We start from the raw sequence: 16,269 nt of genomic DNA, 5'->3' as shown, positions 1-16,269 counted from the left end.
TTAGTCTTAGATTGTGCAGTGTAAGGATAATACATGCAAAACACTTTATTTCAAATATTGAATCAAATGTTTTGAAATACGTTCATTCATCAAAGAAATTTTTTTTGATTGAAAAAATAATGTAGATGCTTATATGGTAGCTATGCCACTGAGTTTTCGTTATTACTTGCACTAAGAGAGACAACTCGGGCAGATGAGACCATGCCATTCACTCATTGATTAGTGAAGCAGATCGTAGCAGTTCGTTTAGCTGAAACTACACATATACACATACACCCGGTATTATTTTCAGTTGCAAGAAAACAATGGCACAGGGCGGAAGGAAGATTGTCATCGGAGTGGATGAGAGCGCTTTTTCGGAGCAAGCATTTAACTGTAAGTACCTTATTTTGTCTTTATGTACCATCATGTCCAGTCTCTAAGTGTACGAACGGGACGCAGTCGAGGTTAAATGAACAGTCCCCTTGAACGAATGCTAGAGGATGGACAACTATGTGTATCTTGAAAGGCTATGTGAAGAAATGAAAACACCCCGAATAACTTCTCCGTTCACTACCTCAGGTAGAAACAAGTTTTTAATTTCCTTATATTTAGATGAAATCAACGATTTTCGATTTTTCACAGAGCAGGTGTAAAAATAAGATGGCTTAACCCTGCAAAACCGCCCTACTAATTGATCTTTTATGTCCTAGGATCGTTCAACCGGTTTCGTGAATGTTCCAGAAAAAAAAAGTAATACAAGTGTTGTACTAACTTTATTTACTTACTCAAGTGCATTAAAATATTCAAATCCTCACTATAAAAAGTATTTACATACATTGTACGAAGACTTAGCTGTTAGAAGTGACGACATATGCAAGTAGAGTTTAAATCCTGACCTTGGATTTAAAGCACATTCACACAGGAAAAAACCTTTTTATACAGAATAAGGTGTCAATGCACATTCTGTAGTACATTGAACTTGAAAGTTATTCATACAGCAAATACTTGAAGTGTGGAATTTAATATACTGAATTTATTTACAGGTACAGTGTACAGTACGTCAATATAAACGAATTGAACAAATGTCGAAGTATTGTTATTAACATAACAAATATCTCCTCTTTTTATCAGAGTCATTTGGATTTCACTATGCACAGTTCTATTAGGACGTAGCGAACACGACGTGTATACTTGCTCCATGTGTGTTTGTAGTGTTTCAACGTTTACATGTGTACCGCACATCAATTTCATTTTGTTTCTGAAGTGCGCATATATCTTCCGTAAGCTTGACAGTATGTAATCTGTACTTAGCCTAACTGTACAGTTGTTGATATACATCTATAAATCGTAATATATTGGATTTGTCCCAAGTTGGTGAAAATGGCTCACGAGGTGAATTGAGGAACATCATTCAGAGAGAGAGAGAGAGAGAGAGAGAGATTTTTGGGAGAAGGGAGGGTGGGAGTACTTGTATGTCACGCTGACCATCATGGAGATAACACTATTGATCTGACATTTCTTTATCGGAAGACCAAAGGTTGTGCTCACTGTCACCTAATCTTGTCAGCTACAGTGTATATGCGTGGCATACAGTAATAATTTCAAACCCAGAATGTGTTGACTTCGTAAGGGAATACACGATCTTTTAATTGAATTAATAATGAGTTCTGCATTTCAGCATTTAATTACAAAAGGAATAAACAGTAACAAAGTTTCGATTTTCCACCGTTTCGTAGATCAATAATTCAGCATCAATCAACTTACTCGATTCTTACAGTAAATTCTTATCCACTGGGAATGCAACTCATCGTTTATTGTGTAGAACAATGCTTAATATACGCTGTACAGAACTCCTGTTACTGGGTTTGGGTCGTGAATGCCACAGTCGATATCGTAATGAGCGTACTGGTTGTGAGAATGTCTAATGATTCATTAATGACCGAACATAGCCCAATTTTTAGAAATAATGCCTTGCTGTTTATTCTCTTATTGTTATCATTGTTATCTGTGATTGCTCACCCAAGGCCTGGGATTTTTTGTTTGTTTGTTTGTTTGTTTTTTTTTTTGTTTTATGTCACAAAACAGCAAAAAACAGAAATCTTATCTGGCCTTAGTTGAGCACAGCAGGTAGAAATCTACTTAAACCTACTTGCCAGGAAGACAAATAAATAAATGGATAAACAGCTATTTCAATATATTTACTTTGATTGTCACTCAATATTGTTGTTATATATGTATTTTTCAGTTTACGTGGAGAATTTCCTCCGAGAAGATGATACCCTCTTTCTTGTTCATACACCAGAGCGGTACAATTTCGTGGATGCAAGTAAGTGTTCGTTTCCATGATAATAATACTAGCAGTACTCATATTTACCATTTCCCCAAATGCTTTTAATCCCGTAGGTAACTTAAAACTTTCTATTGTCGATATGTTCCCTTGACTTTATACATGCAAATTACTAAAGAATCCAGCTTTATTATTAAAAATAGAAACATGTAATCAATGGTAATTGATTAAGCTAATCGTGTAATTCGCCAAAGGATTTTCCCTCAGTAGTAACTGCGCTTCAGAGTAACCGAGCATTCATATGACTTGTATGTTTGAATTCCCTTTGTCGGAATTTGAATTGTACTTGTTTAGTAACATTTTAGGTATCACTAGTTGAAAATGTAATTGCTTTCTTCCATGTTTTGTGAATTTCATAAATACCATTATGGACTATTATTTTTTTCCCCACCAATCCACCAACATAGACAGTTTGCAGCCTTTTGCTTTGAATATAGTACTTCATATTCGATAATTTTTTGTGGATTTCTATCAAGGTCATACCACAACCAAGATCATACCATCTTTTTTTTTTTATTGACAGACGAACTGTATTTGCATACTTAAATTTCTGGAGAGAATATATTGTATACCTGATTCAAATTTAAAAAAAAGTCAAACCAATGTGCTTGGATGTTAAAAAACAAGACAAGTAAAAAATTCATCATAAACGTTAGTAAAAATTCAATATAAACGTTTAAGGGGATGAAAAATACATCTATAATAGTATATAACATATTAAATTATATTATATATCTGTTTAATGAGAAGTTTAAATTAATTTAATTTCAGATCTTTTACTTTAACAATTATAACACATTTGGCAATGATAACTACTTTGACAGAGTAAAGGTTCATTTTAGACTAACACGCGTCCACTCTAGAAGACATGTAATGTATGTTTGTGATTTGCCAAACACTTTAACTTTCTGAGCTAGAAATTGCTTAGTAGTATATTTGAATATTATTGTAAATTAAACTCCAATTTCAATGTGGACTTAAAGCTTTGCAACACCACCACATAAACGCTTGCATGACTAGGAAAAAATAGATTTTGTAATGTAATCTTTATATAACATGCTAAAAGGGATTGCATTATGTCACACAACATTCACAACTTCTGAAACTATAGTAAGATGAATTAGAAAGAGAAAGTAATGAACCTTATGGTTTAGCGAATATGTTTTGTTGTCTGGTCGTTTTGTCTAATATGGAAAAAAGCACATTAATTAGCTGAAGCATATTTGCTTTGAGGCATATTTTTTATTTATCAAATAAATTTTAATAAAATACTTTAGAGTAGTTATTTTGCAGAATTTACAAGATAAAATGAAATCTGCCAGAAAAGACAATACGGTACATGTAACGTTGCCTATTCATAACAAGTCTTTACCTTTCTCTCACTCATTGACTACATATACTTTGTTAACCCTGGATAGAACATATTTTGTAAATTCATGCATTATATATGATATATATTTATTGCATATTATGTGTATTCAACTCGGCACACGTTAAATTAAAGCAGCTTTCGGAATGCGAAATACTATAGGGTTGTGTTAAAATAATTCTTTGAATTCATTGCGCTTAAAAGACAGAGATGTGTATCTGCTTATGCTCTTACATTGTTCAAGGAAAAAAAACCCAAAATATTGTTAAAATGTTTATTCAGGTATATCTTAATCAGCTAAATATAATGGTGTTATTGTGAAACAAGAAAGAATCTTGTCACTGTAAACTCAAAAGATGTTAAATCTCCACCCGTCCTGGCCAGCTGTTGATGAATCCAATGTTACAGCTCAATAGATAGTGCATTAAAAAAATCCTATTTTTTCTCCCAATTTTATCATAAAAGGTCTTTTGTACGGCAGATTTCATTTCATCTACAGCGTATAGTTCAACTTCCTTAAAATAATTAACGTTTTTAAAAGCGGACAACACGTATAGAATATCAACTATCCTTTACGATAACAATTAAATTGGTGTGCACGTGGCATTAAGACATGTCAGCATCACTTATTTCTCGGAAATAGGCTTAAATCAAAAACAGAAGTGTTAAAGGATAAAAATGAAATGTCCCAAGCTTTTAGAGATTTTGAGCTTTATATAATTTGCCTCCATTGTGATTTAGTAAGCGTGCAGTACCACGGTGAGTGATTTGCCTGTATACGCCATGTTGTTTGTGTTAATTACAGATCTTGGTACTCCTGTAGAGCGTAAGTTCTTTAAATCAATAAAAACCTGCGCATATTTTTTGTTATTACATATCTACATAGTTTTTTTTTTTTTTTTAAATTATTTGGAGAATAACTTTTTTAAGACCCATAGAAAACACCTTTAAAAATAAATTTACGAAGTACAGCAAAACTGAGAAGGTTTATTAATAATGGATAAAATATTAAGTTTTGTACACAACATGACAAAATTTAAAAGGTTTAGATTTATAAGGATATATTAAAATATAAACATTACACACAAAACAAAGTTACAGTACAAAAATTCTGTACATAAAAATTGACATTTACCAAGCTAGAAACATGACATTAAGAACAAGCAGAAATTTGGTTGAAAAGCTGTAAGCTTATAGAATTCGAGAAACAATGATAAACTAATAACTGTAATGTAACATACGAATAGACAATCAATTAGGAAAACCTCAGTGGAAAACATTGAAGACTGAAATAGTCTTCTAGAGGACAGACTTTAATGCTGAATGATTCCTGCAAATTGAAGGCTTCGATGCGAACTGTCAGCATAAAAAAGGTTCTATTACTCAATTAAAAAAAAGAATGATTTCAAGTTAACGTTGTCTACGAAGCCATATAAAACGATGAATGCATGTGTGTAGCATGTCTTTTTGCACGAATATCTACAGTATATATATAAATATGAATGTAGTGTGACATGTATTTGTGTTAGCTTTTGATGTCTTTTTAATTTGCAGTATGTCTGGACATAGATGTTGAATTCATTTCCTATTATGCTTACACTTATGAAACCATTCTCTTAATTTGGATCTACTTTTGGTCAACAAAGGAAACAAGCTCAAACATCACAGACATCGCTTGTTTTACAAACTTTAGAGGTCTTACCAGTTTAGAATCTTTTTAAATAATGTTTCAGTTATTGCCAACAATTTTGATAGATGTACAAAGTCCTGTCCCCAGTATTTAGGAACACTTGTCTTTTCTATTACCGATCTGTAATAATAATTCACAATATTGTATCAAGGTTCTCCAGGAGACCACATTTCCTGACGAAGGAAAGGAACGCACATGGGAACAAAGTTAGATATTGTCACATGTATTAAATTTTTTAAAAAAAATAATTTTTTAGATTATCTTTTGAATAATCTAGGTGAAAACTTACCATGAAGTGTTGAAACAAAGTTCAAATTTTATGTTCAGGCTCCGGGGCCATTAAACTTAGACGAGCTCACTCTTGATCTTAGTCTACTTTTACCAAAGGATTTAATAGTAGAAAAGTGAGACTGAGATCAAAAATGAGCTCGTCTAAGTTTTATGGCCCCGGGGCCAGACATGAGGGTGCCATCTGTTACCTTCAGTGATCCCCCTTTTAATAAAAATGGTCTCTATCAGCCAGAATTATTGTTTATTTGTCCTTTTTTCCCCTGTATTTTTGAGTTTTTTTATCACTGTATTTAAGGCACCGCTGTCTTGCACGAACTGTATGATGAGATTAACAAAAAAGTGAGAGCTCTGGAAAACAAGTACCAAGAGAAAATAAAGGCGGCCGGCATCGTAAGTAAAGATATTTCTCCCAAGATATTTTAGGATAGGTTTTTACATCTGATTATATTTTCTTACAACTGAATAGCTTTATAAAGAAAGAACAAATCTACCACCACTCAAATCCGTGGCTGTCTTGGGTTTGATTATTCTGAAGGCTATTTACAGGGAGAAACGTTAAAACAATGAGACAAGGCTGTTGCTTTTTATCCATCTGTACCAGACATTTTGACATTTTTAAATTCATGCTGTTATCATGTGTGTCAATAACTCAGTATTTTTAGATACACTATTCTGGATCTAAAGAGGCATGGTTTAAATTCGTTCTATTGAAGATACAACCAGATGTTATCAAAATTGAAAATATTTTATTTTTTCAATATATAAATGTATAAAAGCGAGACTACAACTCTTTCCATAATATTTCATCATTTTATGGAGATATAAACATAATTCTTCAAAAGTAGAATAACCAATAAAAAGGTACCTGGGAATTTAATTTTTATGCAACAGAAGAAGAATGATATTGGAGCATTTAAGAGATTTTCTCACCTCATCTTTGCAATAATGTTTATACAAAGAATATCACTGTTTGAAACCCACAGAAATCGTCAAAGTTTGTGACCAAACAGGGCGGACCCGGAGAAGCGATCGTTGCTGTGGCTGACAAGGAGAAGGCCAATATGATAGTGACTGGTTGTCGAGGCATGGGTATAGTAAGGCGGACATTACTGGGGAGCGTGAGTGATTACGTCCTCCATCATTCCCACTGTCCTGTTCTCGTGTGCCGGAAGTAAACAGCAATAAAAATCAGACCAACAATCATACTCACTTCCGTTATTACCTATTATATTTTATTAATATAATTTTTACTTTCCCGTGTACTTTCCACTGTTACGTTACTGTAGATTACAAATGTGTATTCAGTTGAAATTCACATATCTATAAATATACATATAAATTGTTAATGTTACCGAAGAAGTCTATTATCATAATATCAGTGTCACAATAGCATGGAAATTGAATCTTTTCTATTTATAGAAGAAATATTGTTCTTGAATATTAAATGAAGTTCCTCCTTACTATTTTGGCAATATCACAAAATAATCACAACTTTTTTTTTATCGTATTAGATTATTTTGTCTGTTATATAGCTGTTAATATATATTCCTGTGTTCTGAAAAGATGAAATAAAATCTTTAACCATGATATTTTCTTTTATTTAATTTTGTTGAATACTTTTGATAAAAAAAATTTAGACCCACAAGTTTTATAAAGAAGGTGTTTTTCCTGACATGACAAATTTAGTGAGTTTGATATACACCCCTACTGCTCTCGGTAATCTGTAAAACCTATTGTTGCCTGTTCTGTTAAGATGACAATTTATTTTGTTGAATTCTTTGTCAAATGTTTTGATTAACCATACTCTCTGTCTTGCTAAAATCACTAAACAATATAACATGATGAAAGGTTGGAAATAAACGAAATTTTAATGAAAGCTTACAATACGTCATTTTGTCTAATATAACTTTACCTTGTATTAAAAATATAAGAATAATGGCAATTATGTCTTGTAAAACACTTATCATGGACGTGATGTTTTTAATTCCTCTTATTTTATGCACGTTGAAAATTTAGTATTGCATGTTATTTATTTATTTATGTATTTATTTTATTATTGTTATTATTATTATTATTATTCTTTTTTTTTTTTGCTTTCGGTGGCTTTTTTTTTTTAAATTTTAACATTCATGTGTGTTGTAAGGCTTGGTGTTTTTTCTATCACTTTCTGTGTGTTGTCTATAGCACAGTATCTGGCAAGGACAAAAGTAAAAGTAACAAAAATGATATATAACTGTGAAAAATAGCAATTAATTAGAATTTAAGAGAAACATAAACTGGAATAATAGATTAACTGAATATCTGAGTTGTTGTCTGTTAGTTGTAATTGTTTTTAAGACCCTCACCGTGAGCTATTGGAGGAAGTCAGACATAAAGTGGAGGCTCTGGAAGCAAAATACAACAAGAAAATAGAGACAATGGGGATTGTAAGTAGATACTTCTATTTTCCGTCTTATATTTCTCTACAGCATGTATAAAGTTTGAATTGATATGATGATCAACCCATATCAAACTGAACTCTGGATGCTAGAGATGATAAAAAGTTTAGTTTAAAATAATTTCGATTATACTCTATTGTAGAATTATCCTTATTTTTTCCTTACACTTTCTCTTTCTGTTTCAAATTTCATTTCTTCATCAAGGATATAGAAATCTTGAAAACTTAAGCTCATGAAAAATAATAATTATTGTATAATGAATAAAACATGCACCTCACTGAGAGTCAAAGTTGAACCATAAAAAAACGGACGTATACTCTTCAATTCAGCGTTATCTCTACTAGACGTAACTTAATAACAAGGTTTTGGAAGGATTGGGGCCTTTTTGTTGCTTCTCTTAAAGTTCCACAAAAATGAATGGGAATTAAGTTAAGTCAGGGAATTAATGTACTCCACATAAGGAAGAAACAGAGGGATTGACCTTGACCTTTTTGCATTAAAATCAATAGGGGTCTTTTTCAAATAGAAAGATTTTCATCCTTTAAGTTTCTTTGCAAGAGTACAAATTAAGAAAATTAGAGTTATCATCTGAAAATACTTTATATAATTAATCTGTGATTTTTTTACCTTGGCCTTTGACATATTGACCTCAAAATCAATAGGGGTCTTCTTTAAATTACACAAAGTAATCAAAGAGAACTAAAGTTATCATGTATCTGGAAACTTTTTTCAATTTCATGCAGTATATGTATTTAAGACCTTGACCCTTAGACCTAAAATTAAAAAAAAGGGTCCATTTTACGTCACTAGAAGCTATGATATAAAATTTCATTGATAAACTTAAAAAGATATCGTTCGGCAATTAAAGTGTTAATTTAAAGTCTGTGTGACAGATTGATGGACAGAATTTTTCTTGCTTTTAGCGATATCAGGGGGACCATTGACTATAGAATAAACAATAATGAGTGCATGTTTATGTAATTCTTTTCTGATTTTTAAATTTTTTTTGTAATTATCATATTTGTTATAATAGAATGAAAACTTAATAAATAGAACAATAAATGATAAAGTAAAATTAATACGTACATTTTATGTATATGCAGTAGAATTCTTTCGTTTTTCCCCTTAGAAATCGGCTAAATTCCTCAAGAGACACGGCGATCCAGGGGAGGCCATTGTCCATGTGGCGGAGAAGGAACATGCTAATTTGATCGTCACAGGGTGTCGTGGTATGGGCCTGCTCAGACGCACTTTCATGGGAAGTGTCAGTGACTACGTCATGCACCATGCAAGTTGCCCCGTTTTGGTGTGCCGGAAGTGAATTGAAATTGTACATTCCATGTCCACAACGAATGGCCATTTTTCCCGCTTATATTTGAAAATAAACACATCAGTATTGATTTGCCTCAACAGCAAACTGACATTGATTGTGTATATTACTTTCCTTCATGTTTAACAACGGTTTTTACTATCTTGATGTTGTCATTTATAAAAATCTACAAACTTTGGAAGTAAAAACGAATTGACAAATATAAGTATTAATGTTGTGCACAATTCAAAATAACATTTTATGAAAGCAAGAACCTACGAGATTTTCTTGAAAACAATTTCAACGAATGGGAGATTTTTGTATTTCTCAGAGGGAATTCCACTTATACAAGCAAGGTCATTTTTGACCACTTTAAAGCGACAGTTTCTCTGTTGTATTGGATGAAAAAATTGTAAATAATTTATATCAGCAATACACAATTTATAGATTATTTTTTGGCTATTTTTTCATCTCCCATTCAGATGTGGAAAAAGTTAAATACAAGAAAAATTGATATATTTGTACAATAAGGGAACCGACAATGGTTTTCATTGCGCATTATTTTGTGCAGTTTAGTGAAAAACAGTGTATGTAGTAAATACGCTTACTAATTACAATAATAAAGAAATTATTTTTTTTTCAAATTTAATAGAATGAAGTCATCAAATATTTAAAAAATGAATTCTTTAAAGAAAATAATTTTGAACGATTTTTTTTTAAATTGACAGGGAGGTAGATATCATAATTGTGTGCATATGACGTTATGATAAACATCAAGGTCCTAAGGAATGAGTCAATGAAGGTTATACATGACATAAAAATAAAGTTTTTCGATTGTAATCTTCACACAAAAAAACAGTTGGTTCCCTTAAACATTCAACGCCTGGCCCTAGAAGTGAAAGGCACAGGTCTTTTGAATGAGACCTTAAAATTCGAGATCCCGTGGCACAATAAAATCCATAACTGCTACGACCGTAGCGCCGTGCATACGTCAAAATTTGTGACTCTTCACCGAAAACTGACATTTCTATATGAGTGGAAAATTGTAGAGTGGGACATTAAACAACATACAATCAGTCATTCAATCAAACTTAAGGGAGTTACATTTTTCCAGACACTAAACACATTCTGAAGAGGTGTATGAACCTTACGTCTTATACTTATGTTGAATTGATTTTTAACACTGAATACACGAATTATTATCTTATTCCTAAATAGTAATTTTTGTATTCAAAAGTTGCAAATTAGTTTAAAGTTAATGGATATCACTGTCATTAGCTGCCGAATACATGGTAAATTATGTTTGAGTGTCGTAAATACTTTATAAGTATTTTACCATCACAGGGGCCGGTAACATACATGTCCTATGCTTGATTTTACATAATCACTATAATACAAAAAGGGGTTGTTTTAAAAATACATTTAAAAAAATACCTTGTGGCCAATGAAATAGCAACTAGAATCATACTACAAAAATTTGTTCTTAAATAAAAATGTAACCTCTTTCATATTTGAAGTGTTTAAGTTGGGATATACTAACTCGATATCCAGAGGTGCGAGTCGATGTACTTTAAGACATCTGCTAAAACCAGGCGAAATTCGCACATTAATTCCAGTTTTGAAGTCTTTCTGAAGCTGGTAAACATAAACTATCTATTCACCCTTCACAGAGCTCCCTTCTCTTATTATTTCCCATAAATACGTCTCAACTCTCCCATTTATAGAATTACGATGGCCTTTTCCGTTTGTACAATGGGGCCCAAATTAAGGCGAGAACAGATATGGTGTATCTGAGCTAAAAAATAATAATACGAGATTGAGTGTAGATATATGTTATTTACGTTCAAATTAAAATTTTCACTGATTTTGAAATTGGCTAACATAAAGTTTCTATAGTTAAATTGCCTTCAAACCGTACGCGTGTCTGTTATTTAAATGTGGAGTCGGTAAATAAATCGGTTATTGTTTTAAATTTCTAATAACTTTGAAACGTGATCGATTTAAATTGTGTGATTTACATGAAAGTCCTATCTTTCTATAAAGTACTAAAATAAATAAAAAGATCTTTTAAATTTAAGTTAGTCTGAACTTATCAAAAATACGCCATATGACTTAAAAAAACTGCGTACAAGTTGGAAAGTGATTGGACAGAAATCTCTAGGAAAAACATTTTTGATCTCGTCCCGCGTTAAATCTGGGATGTTGTGTTAAGCAAATTCATCTAGTGGACGACTTGAGCAACATCAACTTGCGTACCAGGATATCGACTTTGTCAAACACGATTTAAACGCTTCAGAAATGAGCGTGATTATATATTTATTAAAGAATAATTATTGCTGAATGACTCCAGTCCTCATTGAATTGGCTGAAAGGTATTTATTGAAAATACAGTGTTTTTCAGTTTGACCTCTTGTAAATTCGGGATGTCCTTGGTTCCCTTTTCTTTTTTGTATGTACTTGTGTAATAATTTCGAAAAATGAAGTAAAGTATGTATCGACCCCATGTTTTCATCATCTTCTGAAGCCAAAGCCTTTCGGCTCCCTACGCTCCTGGGTGAATTAAAAAAAAAAAAGACCAAACACATATTTATCAACCTGCACTAAAACTACAGGCAATAGGAATAAATTTCTGTCTCAGCATATGTCTTTAGATAGTGTCTAAATACCTGCCAAATATCTCATTGATATCTCAATTCACAGGAAAGTTATGCCCAAAAATGATGCTAAAATTGTCAGGAGTGCAACACCTTTTTGTGACATTTTGAAAATTCAATATTTTTTGAAGATCTCTGAAATAAATAATGATGGTTTATGTTGGAAATAAAGACTTTTCAACTGATATTCAAAGTATTGAGCTTTAAAACTTTTGTTTGGCTGATGTTGAAAAAAATGTTATATCATGTCAGGAGTGCAACAGAAAAAAATGTAGTGTTGCCAAAAACATCGATTTCAAGAATTTGAAAGACAATTAAATAAAAAAGAATTTTCAAAGTGTAAAACAATCACTCATATACAATTTAAATCTTCAAAATCTTATATAAATCACAAGCAGTACTAATGAGAATCAAGTATCTGTGCATACCCAGTAATATCAAAAGTGCAATATTTGATGATTTGCTCCCCAACATGAAAAAACCTTTTATCAGTATATGATTCTCTGATTTTTATTTTGGAAAGACACAAAGAACATTTTTACCAAATAGATTTATAAATTACAGGGTTTGTCTGTGTTTTAGATCTATATTTCTATGGTCAGGAGTGCAACATATTTTTTTAAAATTCAAGTTATATGATGAAAAGACTTCTATTCATGCAAAGAAATATTCTTTAATTAATAATGATCTATTTGAATAATTTAGTATTAAATTATTGACAATTTTATCATCAAAATCCTTTTCTTTTTCAATTTTATCAATTCAGATGTGTTTTTATCTTTTCTTTGATTTTTTTTATGAATGTAGAAAATAAACACACTGAAAAATTGTTATAAAATTCAAGTAATTCCACCTCAACTTCATTGAAGCAACAGAACAAGTTCCGATGTAATTTTCGCTTCACAATTCTTCTTTTAAGACTCCCATGCTCTTGGTCAGGAGTGCAACGAATATGTTAGAATTATTGCAGGTCAAATATGAAGAAATATAAAAAAAAAAAAAAATATGAGTAGAATGTTTCTGGTTGACCTCAGTTGCTTACAGTGTTTGTCCTCTGAAGGAAAAAAATACAATAAAATACTATATTTTATCTTCTAAATATATATTTTTGCTAGTTTTTTGACAAAAATAGAGAATAATTCAAGATATAAAGCCAAGTTTGAATACTTTTATGTGTTTTAATTATGAAGTATTGGACCTATATATTGCACAATATCGTTACCACTTGATGTTGCCAACACTTTATGAATTTTTGTATTCTATGGTTTTAATTTAACTGCAGTCAGGAGTGCAACAAAACTGTTTTATATTTATCAATGATCTTCATCTATCTTTACTAAACAAATATATATTGAAAAAAATGTTTGATACTATTTGATGTTCAAAACATTATGTCTATCAACTAATTACAGACATTTTACAGTCAATTCAGAGAAATAAATTTTTACTAATAGATTCTGAATTTTTTTATCCAATGGTTTACTTTATTGCAACTTCAGGAATTTTAACTAGAATGCACAGATCTTTTAAAAATCTTCTTCTTAAGAACCATTGGGCCAAAAAAGTTGAAAATTATTTAAACCTTTTACATAGAGTAGATTTAAGTTTTTTCAAAGCATGACCCCTGGGGGTAAGTTGGGACCACAATGGGGGATCAAAGTTTTACATAGGAATATATAGGAAAAAATCTTGAAAAATTTTCTTCTCAAGAACAGCAAAGCAATGATTAGTCATATTAATATGAATATGAAAGCGTCATCGGGTAGTGTAGATTCAAGTTTGTTCAAATCATGACCCCTTGGGGTTGGATGGGGCCACAACAGGGGATCAAAGTAATGAAAAAGAACATAAGGGATATATCAATAATAATTCTCTTCTCAAGAACATCAAATCCAGTCTTATTAATTCTGAAGCATCCTCAGGTAGAGTAGTTTCAAATGTGTTGAGTCATATCCCTGGAGGTAGGACAAGGCCAAAATAGAAGATCAAATGTCGGAAACAGATTTATCTTTTAACTTTTCAATACCGAACTGATTTCTGCTTTTTCCTAACCAAAGTGCTCAGGTGAGCGATGTAGCCCATGGTCCTCTTGTGTAATGTAGTAATAAGACTACTTAGTATTCGCCTTAGAAAAATGGACCAGCATAACCTACATCCACTTCTCTTTGTAAGCTTGAAAAACGAAAATGCCGAACTAGCTGCAGAACTGTAGCGTTATGGTTTTATATTTTAGTCTTTGACCATAACGACAGATCTCATAATGCAAATATGGTGCAATTTACGGTGCAAGATTTTTTGCTCACTTTAGGAATGTATTTCGCCACTTTCCAGCATTGGTCAATCGGCGACCTTTCATTCCCTAATTCTAGATATTTCTATAACCAACATGTATATTTTATCCACTACCTAACCCTTTCTAGTCGTCGCCACAGACCAATAAACTCACTTGTTAATTTGTTGTCGGATGGCATAAAAATCACGTCAAGCGAGTTTATTGGTGTGTAGAGACGACTAGAAAGGGAAAGGAGATGGATAAAATATACAGATTGGTTATAAAATATGTCTAAAATTAGGGATTGAAAGGTAGTTGATTGACAAATGCTGAGAAGTGGAGAAATACATCTCCAAAGTGCGCAGAAAATCTTGGGCCGTAAACTGCACGATATTCGCATTACGGGATTTGTAGCGTTATGATCGAAGACTAAAATATAAAACCATAACGCTACAGTTCTGCAGCTAATTTCGAACTAGTGACGGTCTATTTTTCGACGATTATGCCTGAATTTGCTTAATTAAAAGGCCTGTTATTTCCACAACTTTAAAAAGAATGCATACATCTGTCATAGGGATCTCGACAATGTCACTGTTAATCCATTTTCAGACGTTCTTGGTCCTGGATGAGCACTATGTGCAAGTCTCTATTGGCAGATTAAAGTTTATGACTCGAATAAAATAAGAATTATTTTTACAAATTAAGATTGGAAAAATATCATTTAAAAATTAAGTTTAATTTTACGTAGCAGTATTTCTTCAAATTTTGTCAATTTTTAAAAATCTTTCTTTGAAAGATACATAGCAGGGTCCAGTACATGTTCCACCAGCCTCTTTCTATACCCCTTACGAAAATATTAACTGCTGTGAAGGAGAAACTTCAGACTACTGTGCTACTATACTTATTCAAGAAGTGATGTTAATCAATGTTGGATTTTCAAAAACGCAAACTTTAATTTTCCACACTTTATAAAACAATTCCTCACAAAAAACTACTCACTACGCTTTCCGACACCACAGACAACAACTGTTTCGAATTGAATGATAAGGGAACTCGAAAACTTTCATATCTTATGACTGGTTACTTCAAAATTACTTCTTTAAAACATTCTGATTCCACACACAAATACTCTGAAGTTGATATTAAAAGGATGCTAGAGTTCCTCATTGACAATATATATGTAGTCTTTGGAATTTGGAATGTTGTAAATTTTGAATTTACTAGGAAAGGGGGGGGGTTAAATGCAAAATTTACATGATAACTATCATGTAAATTTTGCATTTACCTCCCCCTGGTAAATTCAAAATTTACAACATGATATTTCTAACCACCTGCTTATTTAAAATCTTCTACATGAAAAGAAGGAAAAAACTCTTTTTGTTGAGACGTGACAGAGTCGACCACATCTGCTTCCTACTGGGATGTTTTAAGGATTATAGACGTTAATGGTCATGATCAGGTAACGACTAAATTATATAACAAACGGGATGACTTTTAGCCTTCCCATTTTCAATTTCCTTATTTTTGCAGAAATATTCCACTATCAGCTGTATATGGTGATATGTCTCCCAGCTCATTCAATCAATTTTTACACAGAAGCAGTTTACTTTCAAATGAGTTGATGTTATAGGGCTTTCAAATATCTCGTTTTATGTCAGCATTTCTAAACTTCTATAGCTTCTATTTATAATTACACCATTTGAAAATACAACCTATCGTTTGGTCGTATTTTGACTGACATTTATACCAATTATTAGGCCATTGTTTTTATACTTATTTAAGCTACTATTCACTCCTTTTTACCGGATCAATACAGAGGGCTTATGGTGGCCGTGACCGAACAAGAAAGGATGCTTACTCCTGCTTGGCACCTGATCCCACCTCTGGTGTTTCCAGGGGCCCGGTTTTTTACCCCTG

The 16,269-nt window shown here is 32.0% G+C and overlaps 1 protein-coding gene across 5 annotated transcripts; it reads left to right on the top strand.

Annotated features, from left to right (window-relative positions):
* The first annotated feature begins 226 nt into the window (after nt 1-226).
* LOC133195842 (universal stress protein in QAH/OAS sulfhydrylase 3'region-like) lies at nt 227-9,652 on the top strand. Of its 5 annotated transcripts, none has more exons than XM_061331797.1 (5): nt 227-375; nt 2,228-2,308; nt 4,504-4,524; nt 8,017-8,105; nt 9,247-9,652. In XM_061331797.1, the coding sequence occupies exons 1-5, from the start codon at nt 306-308 to the stop codon at nt 9,436-9,438; spliced, it is 453 nt and encodes a 150-aa protein (XP_061187781.1). In that variant the 5' UTR covers nt 227-305; the 3' UTR covers nt 9,439-9,652. The 5 variants fall into 5 exon arrangements, with proteins under 5 accessions (XP_061187781.1, XP_061187782.1, XP_061187784.1 ...); XM_061331798.1 differs by lacking the exon at nt 4,504-4,524 and adding an exon at nt 4,440-4,457; XM_061331796.1 differs by lacking the exons at nt 8,017-8,105; nt 9,247-9,652 and adding exons at nt 5,975-6,069; nt 6,663-7,266 and having other exon boundaries at nt 230-375.
* Nucleotides 9,653-16,269: the final 6,617 nt, after the last annotated feature.

This window comes from Saccostrea echinata, unplaced genomic scaffold, assembly GCF_033153115.1.
Source record: "Saccostrea echinata isolate AGI-Se365-2 ecotype Australia unplaced genomic scaffold, CSIRO_AGI_Sech_v1 ptg000029l, whole genome shotgun sequence".
NCBI lineage: Eukaryota > Metazoa > Mollusca > Bivalvia > Ostreida > Ostreidae > Saccostrea > Saccostrea echinata.
This window is presented reverse-complemented; position numbering and strand designations above follow the sequence as displayed.